The sequence below is a fragment of the Candidozyma auris genome, chromosome 7 (genome assembly GCF_003013715.1).
Source record: "Candidozyma auris chromosome 7, complete sequence".
NCBI classification, from domain to species: Eukaryota; Fungi; Ascomycota; class Pichiomycetes; order Serinales; family Metschnikowiaceae; genus Candidozyma; species Candidozyma auris.
Genome location: NC_072818.1, coordinates 62,487 through 89,400, shown reverse-complemented (window position 1 = coordinate 89,400; position 26,914 = coordinate 62,487). Strand labels below are relative to the sequence as shown.

Here is a 26,914-nt window from a genome sequence, read left to right as displayed (position 1 = left end):
ACAAAGTTGATACGGCATGCATCCTCACTTGTTTTCCTCTGCATCCTCGTTGTTTGCTTCTGGAACAACTTCAGAGGTGGCCTCTTTGATTTCATCTTCGCCAACGGTCAGAAGCTGTCTGCGGCGCTGTCTTTGTTGTCTAAATGCTGATGAACTTGTAGGTTTGTCGCTGCCTTCCGCTTTTCTTAATTCTTGAAGCAAGTTTCTGGCTCGAGAGCCCACATCGTCGTCGCTCTTCGCTAGAATGTCCTTGTCTGACTCGTCAGCTCCTGCTAATTCCGGATTGATAGGTCCAGCACGGCTAGGTGAGTTATCCCTTGAGTCAGATTCAGAATTCAGCTTTTTCAAACTCTCCATCAAATGTTTTTTCATGAGAGCACGCTTGCGTGCTGACGATGGTTCGCCTCGTTGAGGACCAGCAGCCTTGAGTTTCTCGAGAAGAGAGTCCATGACATTTTCCTCGTCGTCCTCAGAACCACTTTCTTTCTTGGCTTTGCTTTGCTTCGTTTTATTCTCCAATAGCTTCTTTCTTTGCTCATAGACCCTCAACTCTTCTTCACGCTGCAAGTTTTCGCGCTGGGCCTTCTTGAATTCAGACAAGAAGCTGGTGAACTTGCTGAAGAAGGAGTTCCGCACAAAACTGTCGTTAGGGTCTTCGCCAAAGTACCTCATCAACGTCTCGAACTCCTTGAGGGTATAGTTCGCTTGATCTTGTAACAAGTCAGCCTTCTTCTTTGCTCTAGGCAACGCTGGACTAACAACCTTCAACACCCGATCTTTGGGGTGGAACTTGGAAACGTCACTTAAGTTACCAATGTCAATCGAGCTCTGAACGTTTTTGATCGCCTGCCCATAGTCCTTGCAGTCGTTTGCAATATTCTCTATTGAAAATTTCGCAACAGGAACGCATGCAGCGAGATCATCCATGAACGCCAAAAGCTCTGGATAAAGCGTTCTCACGGTCTTTTCGACGTAGTGCAAGAAAGACATGCTATTCTTCTCGTCCTTCACAAAACTTAATCTTTGTAACGAGCTCAACTTAAAACCTTTGGCTTGCTTGGAAGTATCATTCATGTAGTTACCTACGGCCAAGATGATGTCAAAGACACTCCTCAAATGTTTCGAATGCTTGATCTTGTCGACAGCGTCATCAAGAGACCTAAGTTTTGTCACCAAATCGTCATAGTCCTTCTCATAATTCACAATCGTCTTCAAAGCTCTGACTCTCGACTTCCAATAGTGTTGCAAATTATAAATAAGCTCAAGGTAGATTCTATCAGGTCTCTGCAATTCGCTAGGGTCCTTCTCGGGCTTGGAAATTTCTTCAGATGTATAGTCTGTCAGGTAAGGCTCGAGGTTTCTTGCTAAACTGTTAGATACTTCGGTGATCTCGTCCTTACCGAGGAACTCCAATATAGCAGGGTTTGCCAACAGATCCTTGTCGCATCGCAAGATCTTGTCTATAACTTCCTCATCTGACAAACTGTTGAAAGAATGCAAGTTGATACCAAATTGTTGCGCCACATCACGGGCCAAAAAGGTCACCTTATCGATGTCTTCCTTCTTCTTAGTGGCCAACTTCTTGATCTCCTTCGCTGCAAAGATTGCCTCAATTTCATCCAAAACACCCTTGTCCATCAAGTCTGAAGCGATCGTGTGCAGCTGAGAATTTTGCCAGAACGAGTTTGAATCGTTCTCGCCATTGTCGACCTTTTCCCAATGCAACTGCTTTAACTTCTTCTTAGGCCTTGGGTACGCTTCAAATGGATGTGGATGCTGTGGTACTGGCGAAGGCGACTTGCTAGAGTTGTTGGTGCCCATTGGTAATGGTGGTGGTGGTGGAGGTGGCGGTGGAGGAGCTCCACCATTCAAAGAGGGTGGTAATGGAGGAGGTGGTGGTGGAGGGGCACTACCGAGTGAAGGTGGGAGCGGAGGTGGTGGAGGTGGTGGAGCACCTCCAAGAGCGGGTGGAAGTGGAGGCGGAGGTGGTGGCGGGGCACCAGTAGCCTTTGGAGTCTCTGTTTCTTCGACCTTATCCACTGAGTCCTCAAACTTTTCGTCATCGGAAGATGAGCCAATAGCTTCAGCCTGCTTGACCTTTGAACTCAACTCATTAAGGAACTTCGGATCAAGTGAGTTCATTGTTGACTTTCTATTCTTACGGTAGTCCTTATTTGGGGTGTTGGAGCTTTTAACCGCCACGTCGGAGCCATCAACAACAACCTTTCCCTGGGCATACTTGGCTTCGAGTTTCTGAAGCGTGTCTGGAGAAGCGTCAGATGGAGGCAGCTTCACATCCTTGATTGCGGCGAGTTGCGAGCGGAGGTCATTGTTGAGCTTTCTCACTTCGTCAAGCTCTTCTTGAATCTTCGACTTCATATTGGCGTCCATGAAACCTAATAAAGCCGCTTCGTTTTCGTCAATGTCGAAATCTATGTTAAAGTCTGCAAAGTTCTGCTCCAACTCACGCAAGCGTTCCAAAGCAAGGTATTTTTGTTTCAGGAACAACGACTTGTTATTGAACTTCATAATATCGTTTGACTCGCTCTGCAAAGAGGCGAGTTTCTTTCTGAGTCTCTCCAATTTCTCTAAGTCATCCTCACGCACAGAACGCTTGGGACCCACAGGCACTGGGGGAAGCTCTTCAGGCTCTGGTGTCTCAGGTTCGTGAACATCAGGTTTTGCCTCCTCCTTTGGCAAAGAGTACGTCTCGAAGTCAGTCATCTCCAACTCTCTGGCAAGGTTTTCGATATCGGCCATCTGTTCTCTCAAAGCCCGCAAACGAGAGCTTGGTTCCACCAGGGTACCAAGTTGCTTGTTGTCAAGCTTAAACTCTGTCTTCCTTCTGTTGATCTCTTTCTGCAACTTCTTGATGAGCTTCTCGTTGCTTGTCTGCACCAGCAACGTTGTTTTATTTTTATCTCTCTTCGAGTCTATTTGTGCACTGTTCAACATGATTAAAAGCTCACGCATCTCCACTTCCTGTTCTTGTTTTTCACGTAAATGCTTCCGCTTCAAATCCTCAAGTTCCTCTTGGAGCTCTTCATTCATCCGTCTGGTTCTCCTGAGCACTATTTCCTGCTCTTTGATTTCATTTGACATGTTTTGAATTAACCCTTCCGAGCCGATAGAAAGCTGTTTAGAAATCTCGTCCCTCTCGGCCGTGGCCTCTTCAGCAATCTTCTTGTAGAGCTTCACCTCATTGATAGCTTTTCTGTACATGTCGTCAGTGCTTAAGCCCGCATACAACCGGTTGATTGCAATGCCCACCGCTGACTCGTCGTTGGAGGTATGAGCGGTTGTCACATTTTGTATAAGACCATCAAGGAGACGTAAGCTGCGTGTGAGCTCCTCTGAATCATCCCTCTTTTCTGTTTGGTTCAAATAAATATGCTGCATTGCACTGAGGAAGTGGCCCTGAGCGTCACTATTCTGGACATTGTTCCAGAGAGACCGAACCAAATCCACAGGATTATTGAAATCAAGATCCTCTTCGATCTGCTGTTTCGTCTTGAGCTCTAACTCATCGGCCTCCGCCATTTCACGGTATTTCTGCACTTGCTTCGCCAAGTTATCGTAGCCCAAGTCGTTAAACTTTGCCAATAATGGCTCGATCCCAGCAGCCGTGAACTGTGCCCGAAGATGAATCCGCACCCGGAAATCGACACCATACTCTATTATGGTATTGATCAAAAGCATCGTGCCCAAGCAATACTCCATAAGCTGATTTTCGACGTGCGAGGAGCCTCCCACAGTGGACCCATTTACAGCGAACTGATACTTGAGTTCTTCACTGGCACCAACCAATGAGTTCGAGTACCTACCTCTTCCCTCGATCGTTATTCCCACCAAGCGGAGCCAGAGCTCAAATCTATGGTTCGTATCCTCTGGAGGAGGTTTTCTTTGAAGCGTTTTTTTTGCGGATGCACTGGATGCCGAGACGAACTCATAGTAAGGTTTCAGCTGCAAACCGTCAAGGGAACGGAGCACCTTGTGGTACTTGTTGTGGTCGCCGCCTACGCGGCAATAATACACAATCATGAATGTGAGGGACTCAGCGGCAATTCTGCGAGTAGCAATGCGAGGTGATAGAAGAGACCCCGTGATGGCGTTGATATAAAGAGAATCGTCGGATTTCGCTCTTTCGGCGCCCAACTTCTGATTCATCATGCACTTGAGACACTTGAGGGTATTAAATTCCTTGTTGAAAATGTCATCCTGGATATCGTCAATGTCCAGACTTCCCATCTGGTCATGAACTTTTATCAAGTACAGCGAGAGTGCCACATCTCCCTGGAAGTCATAGATAAACTCACGCACCCAGTCAATAGGCTCTGTTCGAAGCGACACCCACAAATTCTCGAGTTCATCCGAGGAGATTGTCTTTGCGATTAGTTTTCTTGTGTAGTATTCTGGAGTTGCCTTCAGTTTCAGCGCCAGCTTGCTGTGTTCGTGAATGGCGTCTTGCTGCACTAGCATCCACTTTTTATCTATTGAGTAATTGAGCATTTCCTGGCGTGCCTGCGACGGCAACGACTTGAAATCACGTTTTTCCATCAAGTCCCGAAACATACGCTCGATTTCCACTGGGTTTTGCGGTTTTCGAAGCGTCAACCCCAGGTCATCTTTGGCAACATCTTCAGATGCTGACGTGCTAATAGAAGGTCTGGAGAAAAGCGACAGCCCCGTGGCTTTACGAGAAAGAGCAAACGACGGGGCTCGATGCAGGGATGATGGTGCTTGCTGTTGCTGTTGTTGTTGCTGTTGATGTGGTTGTTGTTGTAGATGCAGTTTATTATCGAGACTCTGACGAGCCAGGCGCTCAGTAACGTGGTCGTACGGATTAGAACTAGTATTAAACGAGTATATGGAGCCCAGACGGGAGTGTGTGGAGCTCGTGACCTGAGGGCCAGGAACAATGGTGGAGGATGTTGTGGTGGGGCCCGTTGACCCGCCCGACGTTACGCTGGCCATGGAACCGTGGCGGCGTGACGACACAGACGATGCGTTGGGATATAGAGCGCTATTGGACAGGTTCATGTTGTTCGACGGATTCGATCCGACGGTGTTGCCGGAAACTACCGACCCAGAGTCCAGATCGTGATCGTCGTTGCTTAGTCCCTGGCTCTGTTGGGACCGATTTCTTCGAATGGAAAAAATTGACCCCAGAGAAATGCGATGAGAGAGCAGTTGCTGTTGTTGTTGATGCTGCTGCTGCTGGTTCGAATGCTGTGCCTGGGGAGGCTGTTTCTGCGGCAGTTTCCTGGGCCCTAGTGGAGCGTAGTAGGCGGAGTTCGCCTTCTCCACGTCCTCGTGTTGAGAGGCAGCGTGGTACGGGTCTATTCGTCTTCGTGTAGACATTGCCCGGCCCGAGAATGAAGTAAAGGAATCTCTTGTTGGTGATTTGATTGGTTGCTTGAGGCTCTCAAGGACAAGGAACGCGGTGGTTGTATCCTGGCAAAAATTGTCCCACTGTCAAAACAAAAAGGTGTACGGGTATTTACTCGGCAGGAAAAAAAAATCAAGAGTAGCCAGCTGTCATCACAATACCCATAAGCAAACTTCGAGATGCTTTTTTTCAAGTGGTTCTCTTGGTTCAATTGGTCTTTTTGACACAGCTTTGTTATTCTTTTTTATTCTTTTTTTTTTCCACTTCGATTTGTTTCCCCCTCTAGTATCACCTTCTGGACCCTCGCTTTAAATGCTGGCTATTTTAGTCGCTTCAAAGCGTGGGCGCGCAATAAAAAGCACCAGCATGATTGTTTCCAATGTTGAAACACCGTTGTAACTAATACATAACCATTGTAGCACAGGATCTTAAACACATCCTTAACCATCCACCATACACCGTTGTCAATTGTTGCTTTTCTTGACTGTCAAATGTGATTCACGTCAAAACTACCTGCCCTTTCTTACCTCTACCCTCGAAAACCATCTTGCATTGCCTGCATTACTCTGTCTTGTCTCCACTCTTCTCTAGATTCGTCACTTCTGTTTCCTCAATATTGTCCTGTTCCTCAGCATTACTGGAGGCTTCTACATTGTCCTTTTTCTGCTGCTCCCGCTCCACTTCGCTTCTCTCCTCTTCCTTTTTCTCTTCCTCTCTCCTCTCGTTCTCATCGAGACTTTCCTGCAACATCTTCATTGTCGAGCTCAAGTCCTTGTCAATTTTCGCCTTGAATGCCTTCGACTTGCTCTTCCGTCTCCGCAAGGGGCTCTCGTGCGTTTCGGCGTCTGCGAACGCACTGGAGTCAGCAAATTCCTCGTCTCCTGAACCCTCCTCTGTCTGTTCTTTTGCAATAACACTTGCTCTCGGCGTCCCCACTGTCTTAGGCGTTCTCTGACCTGACTTAGGCGACTGATATCCATTCACACTTTGTGGTCGCTCAATTGCTTCTAGATTGTCTGTTCCAAAGGCAACGTTTTCTCTAACCATTCTTTGAAACATCTCAATATGTGCTTCGTCCACAGTAACGGTCTCTGAGTCCTCTTCAGTATCCCAGAACCCAATCTTGCTCCAGAAAATCTTCGCTCGAATCGTGAGCAAGAGGTAGTAAAGTTTGAGGAGAATGGCCTCGTCGTTCTTGCTAACGTACCTCTTGATATCGTGATTAGTGCGGTCGTCGTACTTCTTGAACTGGAATTGAGAAACAACAGCCAAATCATCAAAGGTACTGTTCTGCTGAAGCTTGTACACGTTGGCGTGGACCAACCTAAGCTTGGCAAAGAACTCGCAGATCGCCCTGAGCTTTACCAAACAAAAGTTGCAAAGCGGGTACGTGCCAATAACTTCGTGTGCTTCTCCTCCTATAAGTGTTGTGGACGAATTTTCTGTGAACGTGGTTTCCGAAGCTGGCCCATATAATTTGAGGGTGTACAAGCGAGCATGCTCAAGCCTGTCACCTTTGCTTTCTCCACAGAAGGTGCATGGGTCCTTCATGGCGACCGGTTTTTCGTCGCCTGTCTTCAACCCCCTGTAGTTCAACTTGAACGTCTCGTTGACCCCACTTACGGGCTCAATAATTGCCTTTCCCTCCACGAGCAAGGTCCAAAAGGTCTTTCCCTTGGAGACTCTGTTCAAGAGATTGTTGGAAACACTGGGGACGTAGCCAAGCGCCGGCTCGAGCTCTTCGTGCCATATTTTGCGGAAGTACTTCAAGTTCTTCAACGAAGTCAAGTCAAACGTGAAGTCGGGCTTAATCACCTGAAAAACAAATGCCTTGAAGTCTTGCTGATAGTTGGCCAAGTCAAAACGGATGGCTCTCACGCGTGGCGCATAGATAAGCTGGGACATCAAGTATGTGTACTCGTCGCCCCCCTGGTTGGACATGGAGTCTCCTTCAAAACCATGCTCCAATTGTGGCGTGCCGTGCTTCGAGCTTCGTTGCTGGTCTTCCAACTTCATGAAAAGACCCTTTAAATCTTGCAATTGTTCCTGGAGATTATCAATGATTCTGTCCTTCTCCCCAATCTCTTCATTGAGCTTTCTATTCTTGATGATATAGTTTTCTTTCTCCTCTCTAGCCTCACTGACCATCTTCATGGCATCAGTGAACAAAGAAGCAGTCAAATCCTCCACTTCTCCTTCTAGCTGTCTGTTCTTCTCCCCCAACTCTTGATGTGTCTTTTCCAAATTTTGGTGCTTCTCCTCCAATTCTTTTAGACGCGACTCAGCACTTTGTGTTCTCTTGGCTGCTTCAGAGAGCTTCCCAACCTGACTCTTCAAGTGGCTGTTTTCCTTTCTGAGCTGTACAAGCGACTCCTCTAACTCCAGCGACTTGGCCACTTCCGTGACCAATTTTGTCGATAAAATCGCCACTTGGTCTGCCAACTCGTCGAATTCTTCGCCCATGTCGATTTTGTTGAATTTCTTCTGGGTTTTGCTGAAACGTAGGTTTCGTTGGGATTTATGCTGGTGAAGAATGAGTTGTAGTGGACTGCAGAGAGGAGTACCCCAGCTTCCAGGGGAAGGGCCAAGGGCATACGAAAGTCGTGAATGAAGGAAGTTTGTGGAGGTCTAGCAACTGTTATCACTTCACTCGCATAGGCAGTTGGTGACTCGGTGGTTTTTTTTTTTTTTTTTTTTTGGTGCAAAATGTGTATGGTTGTCGACTCAGACTATCACTTCTTTCGCAGCCATGAAACATTCTACGCATGAGTTACAGAAATTTACCGTAGAATCTGTCCGACTTTGGCAGGAGTCTAGTTCTGTTGGTTCACCTGAATTTGCTATAAATTTTGGCTAAAGATGGTTCCTGAGCTTTAATGGGGGACAGCGTCCCGACTATTGGTATTCACATGGAGTTCAGATTCTTCTAGGATGTTGCTGTTTAGTTTCCATCTTCCTTGTTTTGATCGAATTTTCACAGGCAAATAGAGTTTCTTTTGGAATCCTTGGACACTAAAAGCTCACTCAACGAAATGCACCAAGTTTATGCTCTGACGGGCCAGGCTGAGCTTAATTGTCCTATGAGCAATCTCTTCTCACAGTATCATTTTGCAGCCATTATGAATACAAGTGTCGTTCAAAATGTCGATCTTAATTTCTTTAATGGAGCCTCTTTAGTGTTCGCTGATTTTTGGCGGTGCATTACCTCTGCTGTGTGGACTTGTGAAATAGGAGGTTGAGCGAGCTTTGTGAGAGCACACTGTGTTTATTGCTCTACGAAGTTGTTAAAGAATGTAAGCAGTACAGATCCATGGATGAGTATAGTCAATTTCAGCTGGGTTTCTTCTCGAATTCAATAGAGGAAATCATACCTTTACAGTCATCACCTCGATTAGAAATGGCTGCAAATCCCTTAGGGGAGCAAGCTTCACCTGATACCTTGATTCCACGAAATAGTCTCGCCTGCTCCACTTGATTCTTTTGCAATTTGTGGAGTTCTTTAACCCTTCCAGGATTGTCATATCTAAACTTGACTCCATCACAGCGTAGATCAACCTCAGCACCTATTCCCTCCCCGCTTGAAATTTCGAGCTTAAACTTCCTTTTTCACTATTTGTAGTGCTCTAATTCTCATTGTGTGTCATTGAGCCTGGACGACCTCCTCAAGATTTCCATGGAATTCCCTTATGTAAGCTCAATGTTCTGGATATCTTCCCTTGTGGTTTCTACTTTTTGACTGCGAAAAGCACCCTGCTACGAAAAGCTAAAACCACCAACATCTCCCAAAAATCAGATACTCCAGTTTTAGCCTTTAATCACTCAATTCCAGTAAATATACACAGCTTCATATCAGAATATGCAGAGACTCCATTTTTTTTATTTTTTTTTTTTTGCTTTGTACTTCTGCTAATCATACCACCTGGAAACCCACCTCTCCTTATCACTATGCGCACTCTTATCAGTGTAACTTCACCATTGCTCATATAAGAGCTTAAACGAAAGAAATACACCAGAAGCGGTGAAAAAGCATCAATTGATCTGTCTAGTGGACTTGAAACTAGACATATTGCACTTATCAATTGTCACTCTGCCTAGCATCTTTCCCCGAAACCAGATCTCAACCTCGATCACGAAACCATTCCCAGATCCCGCTGCCGAGCTCCTTTGATCTCGGTAAAATTCACCTCCTTCCAATGTTATGACTTCATTGTTGAATGCCCCCGTGGGATACACAAAGAACCCAGTGGAGCCTCGGCCCAGAACGTGTTCTCCAAGCACCTCCTACGCAGTCAGCCTACCCCCACCCTCTCGACCCATGTTGCACTGGCTCAACAGGGAGCTTTGTTCTCAGATAGCTTTCTTCTTGAATCAGCACGATACGCTCAGTTTTGCCTTAACTTGCAAGGACGTGGCTTCTGCCAGTCTTCCTCGGCTCTACCACAAGGTGGTGGTTGATGCAGACTACACAGAGTTCAGAAAGGAGTACGACGTGGCATGCACGTATATCAAGCTGCTGTACAGCTTCAAGAAGCTTGTGTCTCGGTACACGGGCAAGTATCCTATTCACGTGTTCGTGGTGGCCAAATTGCCAGATACCATGAAGACTTTTGACGAGAAAGTGGTGGGCCATCTACTTCATTTCTTTCCGACATTGCATCATCTACACACCTTGCATTGGTTGCTGGACAACTTTTCCTTGGAGTATTTGCGGCTCTTGCCGAGTCCAGAGGTGGTGAGGGAGCTCAGGTTGAATTTGAACCAGCGAGAACATACAAGAGAGTTTGTGCCGTTTGGGTTCACCAACCTCTCGCATTTCCATGCCAGGCCGTTTGATGACATGAAAAGGCTAGCCAATCTCGTCAACGATGTACTTTGCTGTGCGGATGTGGACAGATTAGGGCACACGCTTCAGAGCTTGAAGCTCTCAAGACATGGATTATCAGAAGAGATTTGCCCCTTACATTCACGTCATTTGGATAGGATTTTTCGAGAGGAAGCTGCATGGCACGCTCAGCATTCGCTGTTTCAGGGCCTACGCAACATTTACTGCCTCTTTAACCACACGAAATTGCACAACGTCAGACTTGCACTCACAGAGTTGTGCTTAGACGACCTTTTTGTCTACAGAGCTGACGCAGAGGTACTTGCCAAGGCGACCGATCTTAGTGTGCTTCGAAAGCTTGAGCTCAGAAATATCCATGAGTTCGCCCAGTGGTCCTACGAGCCAGAGGTCCCGAGCTTTCTCCAATCACTAGCACCTCTTGTCACCGAATTGACCCATTTGCGACTCGATTACAGGGAAACAAGACGCGACAGTGTCCCCAGCATGCTAGCCAGCTGCCAAAATCTTGTTGAGCTAGACTTGGTCATCAAATTAAACGATGTCAAGAATCAGTATGTCGATCCCGAGGAGCTGTACTTGGAATATGCCCAAAGATTGCGGGAACTCACGCAGTTGGTCAAGCTCCTGGTGGAGTTGAACGAAGAGCGGCCCTTTGGTGATGTTTCACTTTGTACGCCGGTTCAAATCATCCAGAGCATAGGAAGAATGCCTAACCTCCGGTTCCTTCGTCTAAATCCAACGGACTCGGGCCAGAGCCTCAAACAGTTTCTACATATACTCAAAAGACTCACACGGCTTGAGATCCTTGATGTTTTTGGAACCAGAGCTGGTGGAGCTCCACACATGGCCCTTGGAACCACACATCCGAATATTTACGACGAATGGTTGAAAGTTCAGCACGTGGCGTTCTTGTTTGGCGACAGGCAGGACCTGCTCCGCTACGTAAGAATCAACAAGTGTGTGTTTGAGTACACTGAGACAGCAGAGCCTCGAGACGAGATTGACAGGTGGTTTGAGGCACAAGTGAGGGTAGGAGAATAAGGTGATACGTGGAGGCAGAATGGTAGCAAGTTGTCTTCAACTACTTTTTTAGAACATGTCGAATGGTATTCATGGGATGTTCTGATTTAACTTATCATGCAGCGTCGATGTAACATGATTTTTAGTTTTAGCAATTCGGATATGGAAACAGATGCCACACTGTGCTTAAAAAGAAACAAAAAGGTTTCAGGACAAAGATTTAGTAAATATCCGCTGTTACAAAAAAAGATGTATCAGGACAAAGATTCATGCAATATCTCGTTGTTCCAAATTATATGGTGCCAACTAGCGGCTTTCAGACTACTCCACTTCTCCAAACATCTCCCCCACGGGCGAACAGCATCTTACGGGACATTCCCGATGCACATAATCAAGCACGATAATTCCATTCACTTTATGGGACGAAAAAACGTAAACCCAAAGGAGGAGACGGCTGTGGGGCTGTGAGGAGACGGCAGAATTGGCTAACTTTGTCAAGCCACAAAGAAGCATTTCACGGCAACAGAGCCCAGACCTGTTCACTCAATCACTCCACTGCTGGCCAAATCAGGGCTTATGAAAGTGTCTTTTAAGGTACGAATCTATCGAAATACATTTTGGGTACAAGATTTTGCCAAAGAGCAGTCTATTGTTAGTATACTGATGACATTGTAGAGCCATCAATTCGAAAGAAGCTGAGGAGCAACGGGGAGGGGTACTAGAAAACGTGGACCGATGAAAGGCATTTTCACGAATCAGGCCCTATGGCGTCTCTCGCTATCAGTGGGGGGACAGTGTGAGGCATTATGTGGGCTCACCAAACTAAGAGCCACAGCAAAATCTTGGCCCATGAACCTCCTTTTGCAGCAACTTTGACGCTAATACACTTAATCTGAGCCCTAATTGCCCCTCACTTCATAGAGCCATTTCTTAAAGCCAGCAGGTGCTCCCCCACGCAATGGGGGCATAGGTCTTATCAACAACTTCATTGGCCCCCCACCGGCTGCGAAAAAACCGCTCAACGACTTCAACCCCTCAGACCCCGCTCGCCGCACAGCACCAGGGCAAAAGCTCGACTAGAATAATCGAAGGACTAGTACTTTTTTTTTTGTTCTACATCGTGGGTCGTTACACATTAGTCTATTAGTCTATAACCATCCAGGGCCAAAAGCTATGCTTCTGTTTTAGATTTTCGATTGATTTGATGAGTTGCAGCTATCTAAACTGCTCAGGAAATGGACTTGACATCATTAGTATTCCAGAAAGCTTGCTCAATTCGTCTTGAAGGCAATGCCAAAGAAGTTGCCAAAGAAGGTAGTCTCAAACCTGGGCTCGAACTTGGCGTTGTTCTTCCTGATCTCGTTCATGATCTGCGCCTCCTTCTGCTCGGCGGTCATCTTAATGGGTGTAGCAGCTGGCATTTTTTGATTTGACTTGATATTTTGATTTGAATGTATCGAAGAATCCGTTTGAGCTGGGGGAAATGGGCGCCTTATATAGTGCAGCGAGTTTTTCCAGGCTTCCTTTTCGCCGTGTGGTCAGGAAAGTCCGAGGCGCGCGGTGGGTAAAAAAAGAAAGCAAAAAAGAAATTTTAGCTGGGCGGGCCCGCCTATGTGCAGGAGAAAGCTTGCCCCTTTGGGGACCAGCTCACAAGAGGCTGACTCATTCGGACCAATGGGCGCCGTGGGACGAGAAACAGAAAGTTTATATTATCAGGATGACCGAAATGGCCAGACCGGATGCGAGAAAGGGGCAGGGTTTTGCTTGATGGTCAGACTTCTTCGGAGCCGATGGGCGGAGCCTCGCACTTGCCTTTTTGCAGTAGCCTCTGAGCGTCGAGTGACTCAGATCGAGCCCACATACACAGTTAATCCGAGAGTCGCACTGGCTGCAAAATGGCTCTTGAGAGCAAGATGAGACTATTTGCTCAAAGAGTATCTTCATTGTGGTTGCATCTTGGAGAAGAATTTCTTGTGGCTGTTGCTTATGTTGCTTTGCTTAGACGTCGATTTTGATCGATATTTTTGTCCTGGTTCACCTAGTATGACCGACACGATGCAAGTGTGACCATGAAGAGAAGCTGAAATAAAATCTGACTTACTCATTTCAACCGTGAATGAGTCTGCTGGAGGAAAAGGGGTACGGCAGTCGTCACGTTGCAACCGAGGACTCAGAGATCGGTAGCGGTCGACTAGTAAAGTGGAGGCGACAGAGTAGCTGGGACAAGAGTTAGGTTGAGAGGGGTTTGCTTGCGGTGAAAGGAGGGTTTATTTTATTTTTTGTTACAGATGAACTTTGTCGACCAGAAATGAGCCTTGTAGTTCAGGGGCATCGAATCGAGCTCTTTGATTGCAAGGTTATATTAAAGTCACTTAAGTAGTTCACATTTTGAACTAAATGCTGGTGGGAGCAAGTGATGCAAAATCAATACAATAGCTGTGGTGTTGTTGAACATGATTCTGCAGATATCGAACTTTACATTGCTAGTGGTGATCTGAAGAAAGAGGCATTTTCGGCCACCACGAAAATTAGGCGAACCTCTGTCAGCTCGAATACCCGAGTATTGGTTTTCTGGAAGAACGGAAGCGAAGAAGGTCGGATAAATAGGTTGATGGACAAAATCGGAGCCGCTTCGGATGAGTGGAAACAGTGCGCGAGGCAGAAGAGGATAGCAGCACGTGACGCGTCACGTGTTATACCACGTGACAAATACACCTTAGTTCATTTGGGTGCAATATCTTCCAGGAGGAGTCGTTGACCAAGAGAATGGCAACGTTACTTCAGTCGATTTTTCCCAGATTGTCAAAACCCTCTACTGAGATCTCATGTGGCCACAAGCCATACGGAGCCCTCACATGGCGGAAACTTCCGTAACTGTAGACATTCCAGCGTTATTTCGTCATTCCTCGCAGAGCCCTCTGGCTGCCCTAATTAGCCTTTTGCGTTAAACTACTTGCGTTAAACTACGTCTTCGCTTCACTTCAGTGAAAGCGAGTCCTAAGTACGATCTCGCCGAGCGTGGCTAAAGACTAAAGGCTAACCTTATGCACTGTCCCTTATTTACGTATTTGGTAGTGGCCAAAGTCGGGAAAGTTGTGATGAATTTTGGTCTGAGTGACTTTTCGACGGAAGAAACAGTGCTGTTGCACCCCTCCCCTTTGAAAGTAGCAACAATGCAGCCTCGAGCCAATGCTTCCCGTTGCTCTATCGGTTTAGCATTTAATTTTGACTTTTTCCAATTTACCTCGGTGCATGGGGCTGTCCGCAGCAGTTCCTGAGACTTTAGACTTTTGGGTTTAGGCAACGTGGATAGTACAAGGTTATGATCCGGAGGAGGCTTTCCAAATGAGGCAGAAAAGGTGGTTTACGTAAACAGCATCATTGACGTTGTTCACCGACTACTTCACAGACGTAGTTCACAATCACATTTGAGCGTAGTTCAATGGAAGTGTCACCCAAAATCGGAAGTTAGCGCTGTTCCTTGACAGATTTCCCTCTGCCAAACCAAAACACGCCAGGGTCCCAGCAGGGTCCCAGAGGGCAGGGTCCCAGAGGGCAGGGTCCAAGAGTGCATCGTCGCCAAGGCATTGTTCCGAGAACTAAATCCGTAGAGCTGCAAAGAAAAGTCCCAGCAAGTAGCACATATCAAACGTCCTCCAGCCCACAGAGTCACAAATTAGAGCAAACCACCCGCTTATTTCCCACCAAGGCAAGAGGTTCCAATAAGTAGAGGTTCCACCACCTCAGCCCGCTGAGCCTCGGGCACATTCCAAAAGCACCATGGCTCAGCATTGCCCCTTCCTGTAGCCAAAACGCTTCCATCTGGCAAATTTGCACAATGGTCCACCACCAAAAGCTTCCTATCATACCAGTGGCACCGTCCACGTCCCAGCACCTCCAACGTAACTGTAACCCAGGCCCCACTTGAACATCATGCCCATTGTCAGCAACAACAGCCTACGTCCCCGAAAGGCCCACACAAAGAACAAGGACAATCGTGTGCTCACGTGTGGGACAATGAGGGGCCACAAAAGCTCCGGTGGGAAAGGAGAAAGGAGAGTTGGCAGGTGATTCTTCACATGCGGTGGAGGCGAGGATCACCAGATGGCTGCAAACGAGCCGCACTTCTTTGCAGCATGGAATGTGGACGACCAGATAGTCAATCCCTAGAGGAAGCGAAGTGGAAGAACGAAAATAGTAAAGAGTAAAACAAAACCCAAACCCAAAAAATAGAGGAAAAGATCCACTGATCCGCCGCTCAATCAGTTCCTGTGACGGCCGGGGCCCACAAGCGGCACACCCCTGGACCTCTCTCACCTGGGGAATTGAGAGACCCCTGTGAGGCTTGATGGACAGGATCTTGCAACTAAATCGCCGTAGAAGGTTACGGGGGCTTAGGTACAGCGGCCAACGAAGAATCCCACAAAAATAGCGAAATAGCGAAAGAGCAAAAAGGGAAGAAAAATGCACGGGCCCCGGCACCATTGTGGCTGGTGTGTCATGGAAGGAAGTTTGAGCGGGCTTATGGGTTTTTCAATGGATCTCTTGGGACACGCTTGACAATGGCGCACTTGTGCCCTGCGTTGCAGCAGAGCTAATGCCACCTTGTTCTATGTCTCATGTCCTGGGCGCTAGACAGTTAGGGGAACGCTGGGGATGCAACGGCGATCTAGAAGATCGGAAAATCCGCAAGCCGCTGGCTGAGAGACGCTGGCAGAGCTCCAGCAAATTGGCCGTTTTTGTGTCTCTGGAGGAGGGCCATAGCCTCGGTGTGAAGGGTTTGTTCGGAGATAATTGGTTGACGAGGTGACAGTGGAAGTAGGGAAGGCGCCAGAGATGGGGTGGCATTTGTAGCGTCATGATTAATCACATTTGTAATTGCTTAGGTGGTGTTGTCAAAACCTGGAGAATTAGGGTGTTTGATGAGGCTTGCTTGGTGACAGATTGACAGCCCTGAATGCCATAGGTGCTTGCTAACTGGTTCGTTTGGTTAAGCGCTTATCGTGCTTGAAGCGATCGTCGTTGTCGTTGTCAAACCATTCTTCTTGAGCGCTAGTTTCGATTGGGAATATAGAATCAGATCCCAATGGAGAGACAAAGAACGTTGCGTAAACGACGAAACGAGCCATTTCCTGACTATTGCAGATTTTTTTTCAAAACGTTAGAAATCAACAACAATGCTGCTAATCCCTGCTAGAACTGGAAAATCAGAACGTAGCCTTGGCTCTCCGTAAACAGCCCCCCATCAGGACCAGCGCCTCCCCCATTGTCGGCTCCATCAATGCCATGTGTGAACAATCAGAAGGGCCTGGCGATACGGCGCCCATTGTGAAACGCCCATCTAAAACACCCGCTCTTGGTCGCAACCTCTCTGGCCCTGATCTACCATGCTGCGCTCGCGGAAGCAAGCTCAGGGCCTTGATGTACGTTGCCTGAGGACAATATGGGAGACAATATGGGAGACAATATTGCTTTCTAATGTCGCAAACCTCCCGGAGGGGCAGGGCATTATCCCCATTTCTTTGTGGCACCAAGGCGCTTGCGGGGGTGGAAAATGGGTCTCTTGAGACGAAAATAATGGAAACTATTGTGTGGCTCTGTGTCGCATGGAGACAATGGGCCCCATGAAGAGGACACAGGGAGGTCTGAAAAGAAAAAAATTAGTTTTTCAAACGAAGGCTGCGGTGGTGAGAACGGCGGGTTGAAGGTCCGTGAAAAGGTCATGGGTTTTCCTGGGGAGGTTGCTTATTGCCAGTTGCAACTTATGAGCACATTAATCCTCCTAGTAAAACCCCCTACTTTTGAAGCCTGCTGAAGGATAGGGAGAAATGGGGACAAGCCGAGAATTCGTGTTTACGTCCTATTGTTTCGGCGAGCCTTGGGGAAGTTCCCGTATGTGCTAATGAACGGTCTGAGAGGAAGATCATCAGACAACCATGATGCAATGATTTCTTCAAATGTATTAAAACAAATTACACCTAATTTGAACTGATATCGGAGGAAACAGGGCTCTACTTGAGGAAACCGATCACCTTTCCCCTGCAAATGCCAGGCAGCTAAACCGTGATTAATTACCCACGGGACTAAAAAGTCGCCTAAATCTCTGCTGAGCGAATTTCTGACAACCCCACATTCCTCCCGTGGGATTCCTCGTTGAAAATTGCCTCATATTCATGCCCCTCCAAAGCAGTACTGGCATTAATTTTCTCCTTTCATCCCCAACAGTATTTTTTGTTTCATTTTCCGACCCCTGGAATGCACCGTGGATTGCAACCTCCAGCAACAATACGCTGCTGATACATTTTGGCGTTTAGACATAAGCGCCCCGGGGTGCAACACCGGCTAAAGTGCCTGGCGAACGGGGATGCAGCGTACCGAAATCGCAGGCAGCTACACGAGAGAAAGAGAAATAAACACATATTTTTGCAAAGGTTGAAAATGGCATCTAGGAGTAGAAGGATAGAGGGAGCTATTCGTCCAGGCGATGAGCAGAGAAGCGACATTGTTCCTGAAACACCTGCGGTTTCTGGCAAAGGTCTCAGCCTTACCAATCTGTTCACTTGATTGTGGCGGCTCGAACTGCTCGGTTAGGTATATGTTCCACGTCATTGGGGGGCATCTCCTGCCGTTGGCAATTAATTTAAGAGCACCTACTCAACCGAGGAGCATAATCGTCGTCTAAGTTCCCTCTCTATGCCTAAGAAAGTCTCAAAAAAATGATCCGACTCGAGAGGCTACAGGAAGCAATCCGAATGTAGAATCGTGGGCTCTAAGGTCGCATATACGACCAGAGGCAAGTGGAGCAAGTCTAGTCGATATAATTAGACCCTATGCGCTAAGAGGATAATGGCTCACCACTAAAGAATATAAATTCTCCTGACAGAGGGTTTTGATTTATCATGATGGTTGCAATGTGGAGCAAGGGGATTGTAGAGATCTAGAAGCTTGACGTCGATAAAATCAGAGACATATACCGTTACCTCGTCTAGGCTTTTTGGTTGTTTGGGTTTCTTTATGTCGATCGAACAACATGGAAGAGTCTAGCTGACCTTGACGTTCAAGAAATAGCAATCTTGCGTAGAGTAGCATGAGAGTACCTCAATTCATTTTCATCACATCTTGCAAGTAGTAGCCGAAATCCAGAGGGTAGCCGAAATCCAGGGGTTCAACAAAAATTGGCTTGAAGCAACCGGCTAGCTGGAGACCGCGTCTTTGCCCTCGTCGTCAAGAAAGAAAAAAAAGTGAGTACCGTCCTGAATTCTGGGAACAGGGATTTCCCAATAATTGACTTCATGCCCTTCAATGGAGATATTGTGAAGCTAATGGCAATTGAGCATATGAAAAAAGCCACCATACACCCTAGGCAATTGTGACTAAACCTCGACGGGAGAAAACCAAACAATACTTAAGGTGTGACATAGATGAGCCCAATGGGATTTCGACATTCACCTCCAATGCTTCTGGGTTTGCCAGACGCTAATAAAATAGCGCAGCATTAGCAGTGCATAAGTAACCCTTTTTATCTCTGGGCACCGTAGGTACAACTAACTTCGTGCACAAACCCCAGCCAGCGAGATCAAATAGACGAGGTGCTTCCCGGAGTTAAAACGAGCACCGACGGGCTTCCCTTCAACGGCTACGCCATTGGCCATACCAAAATTGACCATGGCCACCGTCGCAGCGTAAATGTAGCATGCAACGGTTACTCGAGGCGAGGGCGTCTCAATTGCTTGCATTCTCCCGTGAGGATGGTTTGCAACCCAGGAGGCACCAGTCAAAACGCAAACGGGTTTTGTGTCATTGCAACGGCGACCCCAACGCTTTGTCGAGGCGACCGAAGGATTCTTGGGGCCACACATTGGGGCCACAGAAGAATTTTTGGAGCTCTAAAACATTCACCGCCAAAGCACGAACAAGAGCCCAAGAACACCCAAGGAACAGCCCAGGGGCTGTCAGGCCAAGGACAGCCCAAGGACAGCCCAAGGACAAGAGACAAGAAAGCACGGCTTCGTTCTTGATGGATGGCCCAGATCGAGGGTTTTGTGGCAGCAGGGTGTCCCCAGCAATCGGCTACAAGGTACAAAGCCTTTAGAGCGAACATTTAAAAGCTTCCTCTGCACGGCGGCAGAAACACCAGCAAGGCGCTAGCCAAAAACCAAAAACCCCCCGTCGGCTAAATGGTGCAAGCGGCAGGGAGGCATCTGTTGAGGAAAAACCGATTAGGCAACGGTGCTTGACGCTGACGCTTACGCTGACGCTTACGCTGACGCTTACGCTGACGCTGGCGCTTACGCTGACGCCGACGCTGACGCCCATGCCCACGCCCACGCTCACGCCCACACCCGTAAAAGCATCCTGTTTCGATCCTCGGGTTAAATCACCGCCGTTTCCTTCCGTTGTGGGGCACGACAACTTGGTGATGGGCGACACAGAAGATCCATCTCTTTGACAACGGTGAATCCTGGCCAGCACCACAAAAGGAACAGCTTGCCGATGCGTGGCTTGAGCAGGAGAGCCGAGGACGTGCAAAGGACGTGCAAAGGACTGCCTAGGATATCGTCAAGTTGGCTTGGCTGCGGTGAGCGGTGAAGACGACGATTGTGCAAGCTGTTGCGGAGTGGGTATTGATCGACGATACCAATGCACTGAAGATACCACGGCGGTGGATTTCTGGGGGAAGCATGAAGATCCAGGGTGAAGCATGGAAGAGTCTTGGAGCACACTTACTCCAACACTGAACAATGAACCCACCATGTGAATTCCAATTGAGGAGATTATCGACAAGTGAAGGGTTGATATTACAACCAACGGTGGGTTACCACCACCACAGAAAACTACGGGTCACGCTGGTTTTGTGGATCGATCTTGCCGAGGTGACCAACCGCAATCGCAGGGGCCTATCGATCGCAGGTGGTGGAGGTGGCGCTCGAGAAGCTTTGTTTGCCCGTGAACTTTTCGTCAACGAGGACCACTTTGAAATCGCCGCATTTGCCCAAGCCGTGGCCTCGCAGGCTGCGCTGCTTCGCTGGCCTCGCTGGCCTCGCTGGCTTCGCTGGCTTCGCTGGCCTTGCTGATTTCTCTACGACGCTTCCTTGTCTTTCTTTCTTTTTGTCTCCACCGCTCCCCTCCAGGCATTTGAAAAGTGCCATGTCGCTGATCACCTACGCTTTACAGCATCTGCCGACTTTCTTCTCACGACTTTCTTGTCACAGCTTTCCTGCTTCTTTGCATCTGGTCTGCTTTGCTTTTTTTTGACTTTGTGCTTTCCGCTGACTTTCCCACTTTGTACGTTGCTCTTTCTACTTTGTCTGCTCTCTTTCTCTCTACTCTCTTTCTCTCTCTCTGCTCTCTTTCTACTTTGTCTGTGCTCTTTCTACTTTCTCTGTGCTCTTCTACTTTCCCTCTACTCTCTTTCTTTCTTGTCCGCACCATTTGGTCTTTCCCTTTCTGTTTCCCCATTTCGTCTTTCCTACCCGTTTTGTCTACGCCTACGCGGGATATACAAATCATCTGTCAATGAGCTAGTCATTTTTTTCGAAAATGTCCATAGTCAAAAACCCGCATATCTTTCGAAGGCTGTGGGGAGTGTGACGTGCTGCGAGTGATGTATGGAACAATGGGGGCTATAAGGGTTCTATGCCGTTGCCTAATCGGTAGAAGGCTCCCGCGTGTCTGCAGTCCACCGTCCCCGTAAGCCCAGGCTTATCAGCCCGCCGGAACCCGGATGCAGGGGCGCCGACGGCACCCAGCATAAGCGTGCATTGTCGCATCGCCGTACTGCAGACACCCTCGCGCTTCACCATCCACACATGGTCATCTATTCAACTCTTATTTTTAAGCGGCAGATCACGTGGAAAGGATCGGAGCCACCTGGAATGCTCCCCCACTCTATGGAGCTCCACGTTCCTGCACCCCACCATTCACCCTTGCTTCTGGTCGTGCATGTTCATCTACAGAACGGGTCCCTCTGGTTGCGAGCGCTGCTTACCGCCCTCATGCGCCCTGCTGCAGGAGCTGCCCTAGTAAGGGCACGAACCCTCCCAAGCTCCCACCCGTGTGCAGGTGCCGGCAACGCATATACGCAGCATTGTCCACGCAAACCGCACCGACGCAGCCGCAAGGCTCCATTACGCGCCGCCTATTATGTTCTATGCATGTGAAATGGTCAAAAAGAGACAGACCAAAATTAAATCGAAATTATTATTTATTTAGTTATTGTTGCAGTTTGCGAAAAGGAAAAAAGAAAAGATTCGCCCTTGGATCCTTCCTTCTTCCCCATTCCTTTCTTAAAGACCTCCCACCGCCTTCCAATCTCCCCCAATTCCTTCTTTCCTTATTCTTTCCCTCCCCACCCCCAGAACCTCCCCAGACCATATATATACCGCTCCCGACTCCTCCGCCTATCGACTCTGTTTCATCTGCTCCCTTTCTCTTATCGTTCAGGGTCCACCTGCATCACAATCAGCTCATCAGAGTAAGCTTCACATTAATTGAAGGAAAAGCCCAGGTTTTTGTTGATATCTCCAGAATCTGCCCCTGGCCCAGTCCACTACCGTGTTAAGCTGGACTCTACACTTTTGTACGCTGCCAAGCTGCTCCCTAGTTGATACCGAGCTGACGTTTACACAGATCCCACGCTTGTGATTTCAATTGATCAAGGTTTCACTGGTCAAGGTTCCGCTGAATTTGGGTAACCTAAACAAGCTTTAGGCTCGCTCACTTTGTAATTTGAGCTCGCTGCACTCAAACTTGCTCAAATCAAGGTCGCTTCATTAGAATTTGCTAGAGTTAAGCTCGCTCCATTGGAATTTGCTAGAGTTAAGCTCGCCACATTCGAGTTCGCTTCTCTGGAATGACCTCAGTCATGTCGCCAAAAACACTGATCAAGCTGGTGCTCAACAACAAGCCGCTTCTGCACCCACCGTCGCTGCTGCTGCTGCTGCTGATGCTGCTGCCGCCAGTGCTCCCGCTCCCGTCGCTCCACAGAGAACTGCCCCCCTCCTTCACCCTACCCCATCTCCACCAGCAGCTTCCTGATCTCCACCTGTCGGGAGCCTACCACTACATGCCACCGCTGCAACAGCGGCTTCCACCTAGAGAGCTGTCGATCTCGGGGCCGCCATCGCAAGCGTTTGGGCCCCAGCAGCAGCCTCAGCCTCAGCAACACTACTTGGCCCAGCCAATGGTGGCCACGCCCATGAGCCTGGTGCCCATGTACCCCATGCCGCCTCAACCACAGCCCTTGGCCCAGCCGATGGCCCAGCCGTCGGCCCAGCCCTTGCCTGAACAGCCCATGGTGGTGGCTCACCCTCACCAGCAGCAACACCTACATCAACAACCACATCAACAACCACATCAGCATTATTCCCCTCCGCATCACCAGCATTATCCTCCACACCACTTGCCTCACTACCACCTCCACCAGCACCAGCTCCCCCACGAGTACCTCCACCAGCGAGTGGCGGCGGCGCAGCCAAAGCAAAGAAGGTTCCGCAGGCGGTACTTTCAGATTGAACGCATCTTCAATTGCACATACCCCGGGTGCACCAAGGCCTATGGCTCGTTGAACCACCTCAATACGCACATTCTGCAAAAGGGCCACGGCAAGAGAAAGTCCAAGGCCGACTTTAAGCACTTGGAGATGGACGACACCACCGTCAAGACATCGCCGTCAAGAACCTCTGTGTCTCCTTGTAGACACTCGGCGTCGCCAAGAAGACAGTCGCTATTGCCCCCCACGCCGCCCTTCTCTACATCGGTGGGGCCCGACAGCGAAGACACCGGGGCCAAGACCGAAGAGTCCACCCAGTCATCAGAGGCGCCGCAGGCGCCCAAAGAGCTGCTGGCGCATCCGAAGCCCTCCACTTCGTCGTCGTCGTTGAATACTCCGCAAGGGTCGCTGGCGACGTTGCCGAGAATCTTGGACATTCTCGATGCTCCCGTGAAGCTCCCGCTGTTGCCTTCGGTGGTGCAACAGGTGCAGACGAAGAGGTGACTGCCAGGGAAGGCGCAGGACGGGGGGCCGTAGATTTGATTTCTAGAAAGTTTGTACTAATATTGATTGCCAAAAGCGTTTGTAGACAAAAGGCAATTCTCGTCGGCACCAGCATGAAGCCTACCAAAGTCAACAAGGGTTCTAACCTTGTTCGTACTTGCAAAGGTTAGAAGCCATGGCAAGATGGCGATGGCCCTCCTGTTCAATTGCAAGAAACTTGCCAGCCATCCCTGGCAACTCCAATCAAAGAATTCAGGAAAGTAGAACGTGGTTGGGGCCCGGTCAAACAAAGAAGGTGCACCGTATCACAGTATAACTTTAGGCAATTACGAGGTAGGTCTAGCAGATGCGTTTCCTTCTTGCAATTGGCTCTTTTCAAACTATTGTCGTGCATTATGACGAACGCCAGAAATCACACAATATTCGTAATACTCTTCATAATCGGAAGGTCTTTTAACAAACCACAAGTGACTCTTTTCAATTCGCATCACGTACCTTGCAATTGCCCTTTTCCAGCAAGGTTTTTGTCAAATTGAGTCCGAACAATGTCTTGCGTTGGTTACACAGACCCAACCAGGGCTCAAACGACCATTCGGAGACAATGAAAAAGGGTCCTCAACTGAAGTCAGCTCATTTGCTCGGACCTCTATTGACCGATCTCCAGCCAAGCAAACTCCTGCTCATGGAGCCACACTCCGATAGACGACCACGGACAATCGTTCGACACAGTTCTCGACTCCTGGGGATGGAAAGCAGCAGCATACCAGAAATCTGTCTGGCAGATTTTGAAAGTGATTCTTTTTCCTTTTAACTTCAAAGTAGTCACATTACAAATACTTAGAGCTCCTGCTCGTTCTTTGGCAGTTGGTAGTTATTGCTTCGTACTCAATGCATAACCAAGTGAGGCTGCTGCCGATGAAAAATCAGATGATCTTTTTCATATCGTAAGAAAGCATTGTACAGTCGATGTTTGTCATAAACAACGCCAGTTCAGATCCCCAGCTTTAGCAACCCTTGGTTGCAAAGTGGAGTAGACCAGGGACAATGGCGTTACGCAAAAGTGCCATTGTTTCCTCACACTGCTGGGGACCCTACCTAGTCGATGATAGTCGTGCTTTGAGGGGGCCTGTGAGCAATCTGCCATAAGTTTACAGAATTACACAATGTGGTGGTGGATTTTGTCCATCCAGCCAGTATAGGCTGGTCAAAGATAGATCAATGTATATAGCACGTGAGTTACGTCACGTGCCACAATACACGTGAAAGTCACTTGTGGTTTTTATTTTAGTCACGTGTCGCATATCACACGATCAGGCACGTGCAATAACTCCAAACTTCACCATAACCTTGAGACTACAACCAACAACTCTAAATGGCCGAAGAACCCATCAATTCACCGCTAGAGTCACCTCAGCCGCAAGAAGAGCCGCCTCAGACGCCTCAGCCGTCGGCAGAAATTACCCCAACACCTCTGCCGCAACCAGAGCTGGAGGATCAACCGAAAAAGCCCAAAAGACTAACTTTGCAAGAACGATTGGCTCTCGCGGCAAAAAAGAAGAAAAGACAAGCAGCTGAAAGAGAAAGCGTACGTGAGAGTCCCAAGCCTGAAGACCAAAGTGCGGAAGAGCCCAAAGAGGACAATGAACGTCTGGAGGATGAGGTGAGTGCGTTGAACAAGGAGCTCGAGAAGCTACGAGTCCGTAGCGCTGCATTGACCGAAGAAAATAGGCAATTGAAAGCATGTATCTCCAAAAACGTTGAAAGCCAGGATGTGCTGAAAAAATTGGCCGATAAGGATGCGGTGATCAAGCAGCTCATGGAGGAGGGACAGGCGCTTTCGGCAAAGGAAATCAAACTCCACGAAAAAGTGAGAGCTATGGCTGCTCAAAACGCCAAGCTAGAGAACTCTCTCAAAGAGTACTCCCAGAAAAACCAGGACACGCTCTTGAGGCTCGAAGAAGTGGAAAACATCATGAAGACGCACAAACTCAAGTCAGTAACCCAGCTTCTAGAGATGCTCGAGGACAATAACCAAAAACTCTCAGCGGCGCAACTGGCACTTGAGGTAGAAAAAGTGAAAAACTGGGAGGCCAAGTATAAAGAGTCGCAGAAGCAGTACGAGCTCGAACTTCAGGAAAAGAGAAATGCCAACAAGGAACTCAATGAGTTGAAGATCCAGCTACAAATGACGCAGAACCAGCTGGCTTTGGACGTGAAGCTGCGTGATGACACTATTAATCTGCTTAAGGAAGAGATCTGGACCTTGAAGGAGGAAAGCGGTGCCGAAATCTCCCGCTTGGAGTCCAAGATCGAAGCTCTTCGTCTGGAAAATGAGGGTTTCATGAAAATGCTGATGTTGGATACTGATAGCGAGATCAAGTCATCCACGGAGGCAGAGTCTAAGCATATTGCGTACTCGGAGTATGCTAAGTTATCAGAGGCACATAAAAATCTCCAGCAACAGTACGTATCCTCACAGAAAAATTGGAAGCTTATAGAGTCACAGCTTCTCAGCAAGCTGGAGGCACTTGAAGAGCTGTCGAGCTCACTCAAAAAGGGAAACATTAAGGCCCAGAACGAGATCCGTCGTCTCAATTCTCAAATATTGACCCTCAAAGAAGAAGGGGAGAGACTTTCGCAGCGCATTGGTGAATTGGAATCCGCTAACAGCGATCTACAGTTTCAAATTTCTGTCAAAGAAGAAGAGCTTCGAGATACCGAGGCTAAAAAGGAGGAGCTCACGACGATTTTCAATGCAGACAGACACAACACCGAGGTGCAAGAGAACAAGCTCAAGGAGAAAATCGAAAGTCTTGAAGAGCAGATTCAAGTGCTTAGAGAAACTAGTCTTGGAGGTGGCAAAAGTGTTGACTCGTTTGCCCAGTTGCAATCAAGAAAACTCAGGGACTCTGGTCTCCATATCAACATGGAACACCACAACAGGGGCCACTCGGCAAGCCTGGTGCCTACAATCATGGAGGGTGATCTGCTGACGCCAGCTGCTTTTGGCAACTCATTCGATCAGAGCAACCTCTCTCATCAGAATCTTCTGGCAGTGTCTCTTGCCGATGACCTTGAATCTTTCGAAGCCACCGAAGGTGTGCCTGCTCCAGACGATGAGCTGGTTTACTGGAGAAACTCCGTTGACCGATCAGGAATCCCAGCATCCCAGGGTGGAAAGAATATCCAGCTCTTGAGCAAGATGAGTGGCAGTATCAGACGATTGAAGTTGGAGGTGCTCACACTCAAGGAGGAGAACGCAAAGCTCTCCGAGGAAATAAATGAGGCGCAACAAGAGATTCTTGAAAAGCAAGATTTACAAACAAAGCTTGAAACCGTGGAAAGTGAGCTACAGAAGTTGCAGAAAACTCTAGACGAGAAGGTTGAGCGGGAAACAACGCTCTTAGAAGTGATTGGAGAGAAGTCCGAGCGAGTGGAGGAGCTTAAGGCCGATGTGGCGGATTTGAAGGATCTTTGTAGGCAACAAGTGCAGCAGATGATCGAAATGGCGGAAAAGAAGTGAGGAGACTGTTAGAAGATGAATGGAAGGAGAAAAGTGGCAAGGGCAAAATGGCTGCAAATGGGGATCCTGCACCTAGATAGGGCTCTAAGCGCTGTATCTTGTGAGGAGACTGAAATAGGTGATTATTCATTTCCTGCACACGCG

General features: G+C 48.2%; 5 protein-coding genes across 5 annotated transcripts; 3 read left to right on the top strand and 2 right to left on the bottom strand. All coding sequences in view use genetic code 12, as the record gives it.

The window, feature by feature from the left end:
- Nucleotides 1-24: 24 nt before the first annotated feature.
- BNI1 (formin BNI1) lies at nucleotides 25-5,361 on the bottom strand (the record flags this gene model as incomplete). The annotated part of the gene is made up of 1 exon (XM_029036169.2): nucleotides 25-5,361. One exon carries the CDS (start codon nucleotides 5,359-5,361, stop codon nucleotides 25-27), a length of 5,337 nt encoding a protein of 1,778 aa, XP_028889060.2.
- Nucleotides 5,362-5,950: 589 nt separating this feature from the next.
- On the bottom strand, nucleotides 5,951-7,852 carry SEC2 (guanine nucleotide exchange factor SEC2; the record flags this gene model as incomplete). The annotated part of the gene is made up of 1 exon (XM_029036168.2): nucleotides 5,951-7,852. The coding sequence occupies one exon, from the start codon at nucleotides 7,850-7,852 to the stop codon at nucleotides 5,951-5,953; it is 1,902 nt and encodes a 633-aa protein (XP_028889059.2).
- Nucleotides 7,853-9,704: 1,852 nt separating this feature from the next.
- On the top strand, nucleotides 9,705-11,273 carry CJI96_0005163 (uncharacterized protein; the record flags this gene model as incomplete). The annotated part of the gene is made up of 1 exon (XM_029036167.2): nucleotides 9,705-11,273. One exon carries the CDS (start codon nucleotides 9,705-9,707, stop codon nucleotides 11,271-11,273), a length of 1,569 nt encoding a protein of 522 aa, XP_028889058.2.
- Nucleotides 11,274-22,116: 10,843 nt separating this feature from the next.
- WOR4 (Wor4p) lies at nucleotides 22,117-23,247 on the top strand (the record flags this gene model as incomplete). Its single annotated transcript, XM_029036166.2, has 1 exon — nucleotides 22,117-23,247. One exon carries the CDS (start codon nucleotides 22,117-22,119, stop codon nucleotides 23,245-23,247), a length of 1,131 nt encoding a protein of 376 aa, XP_028889057.2.
- Nucleotides 23,248-24,619: 1,372 nt separating this feature from the next.
- Nucleotides 24,620-26,770, top strand: CJI96_0005161 (uncharacterized protein; the record flags this gene model as incomplete). Its single annotated transcript, XM_029036165.2, has 1 exon — nucleotides 24,620-26,770. One exon carries the CDS (start codon nucleotides 24,620-24,622, stop codon nucleotides 26,768-26,770), a length of 2,151 nt encoding a protein of 716 aa, XP_028889056.2.
- Nucleotides 26,771-26,914: the final 144 nt, after the last annotated feature.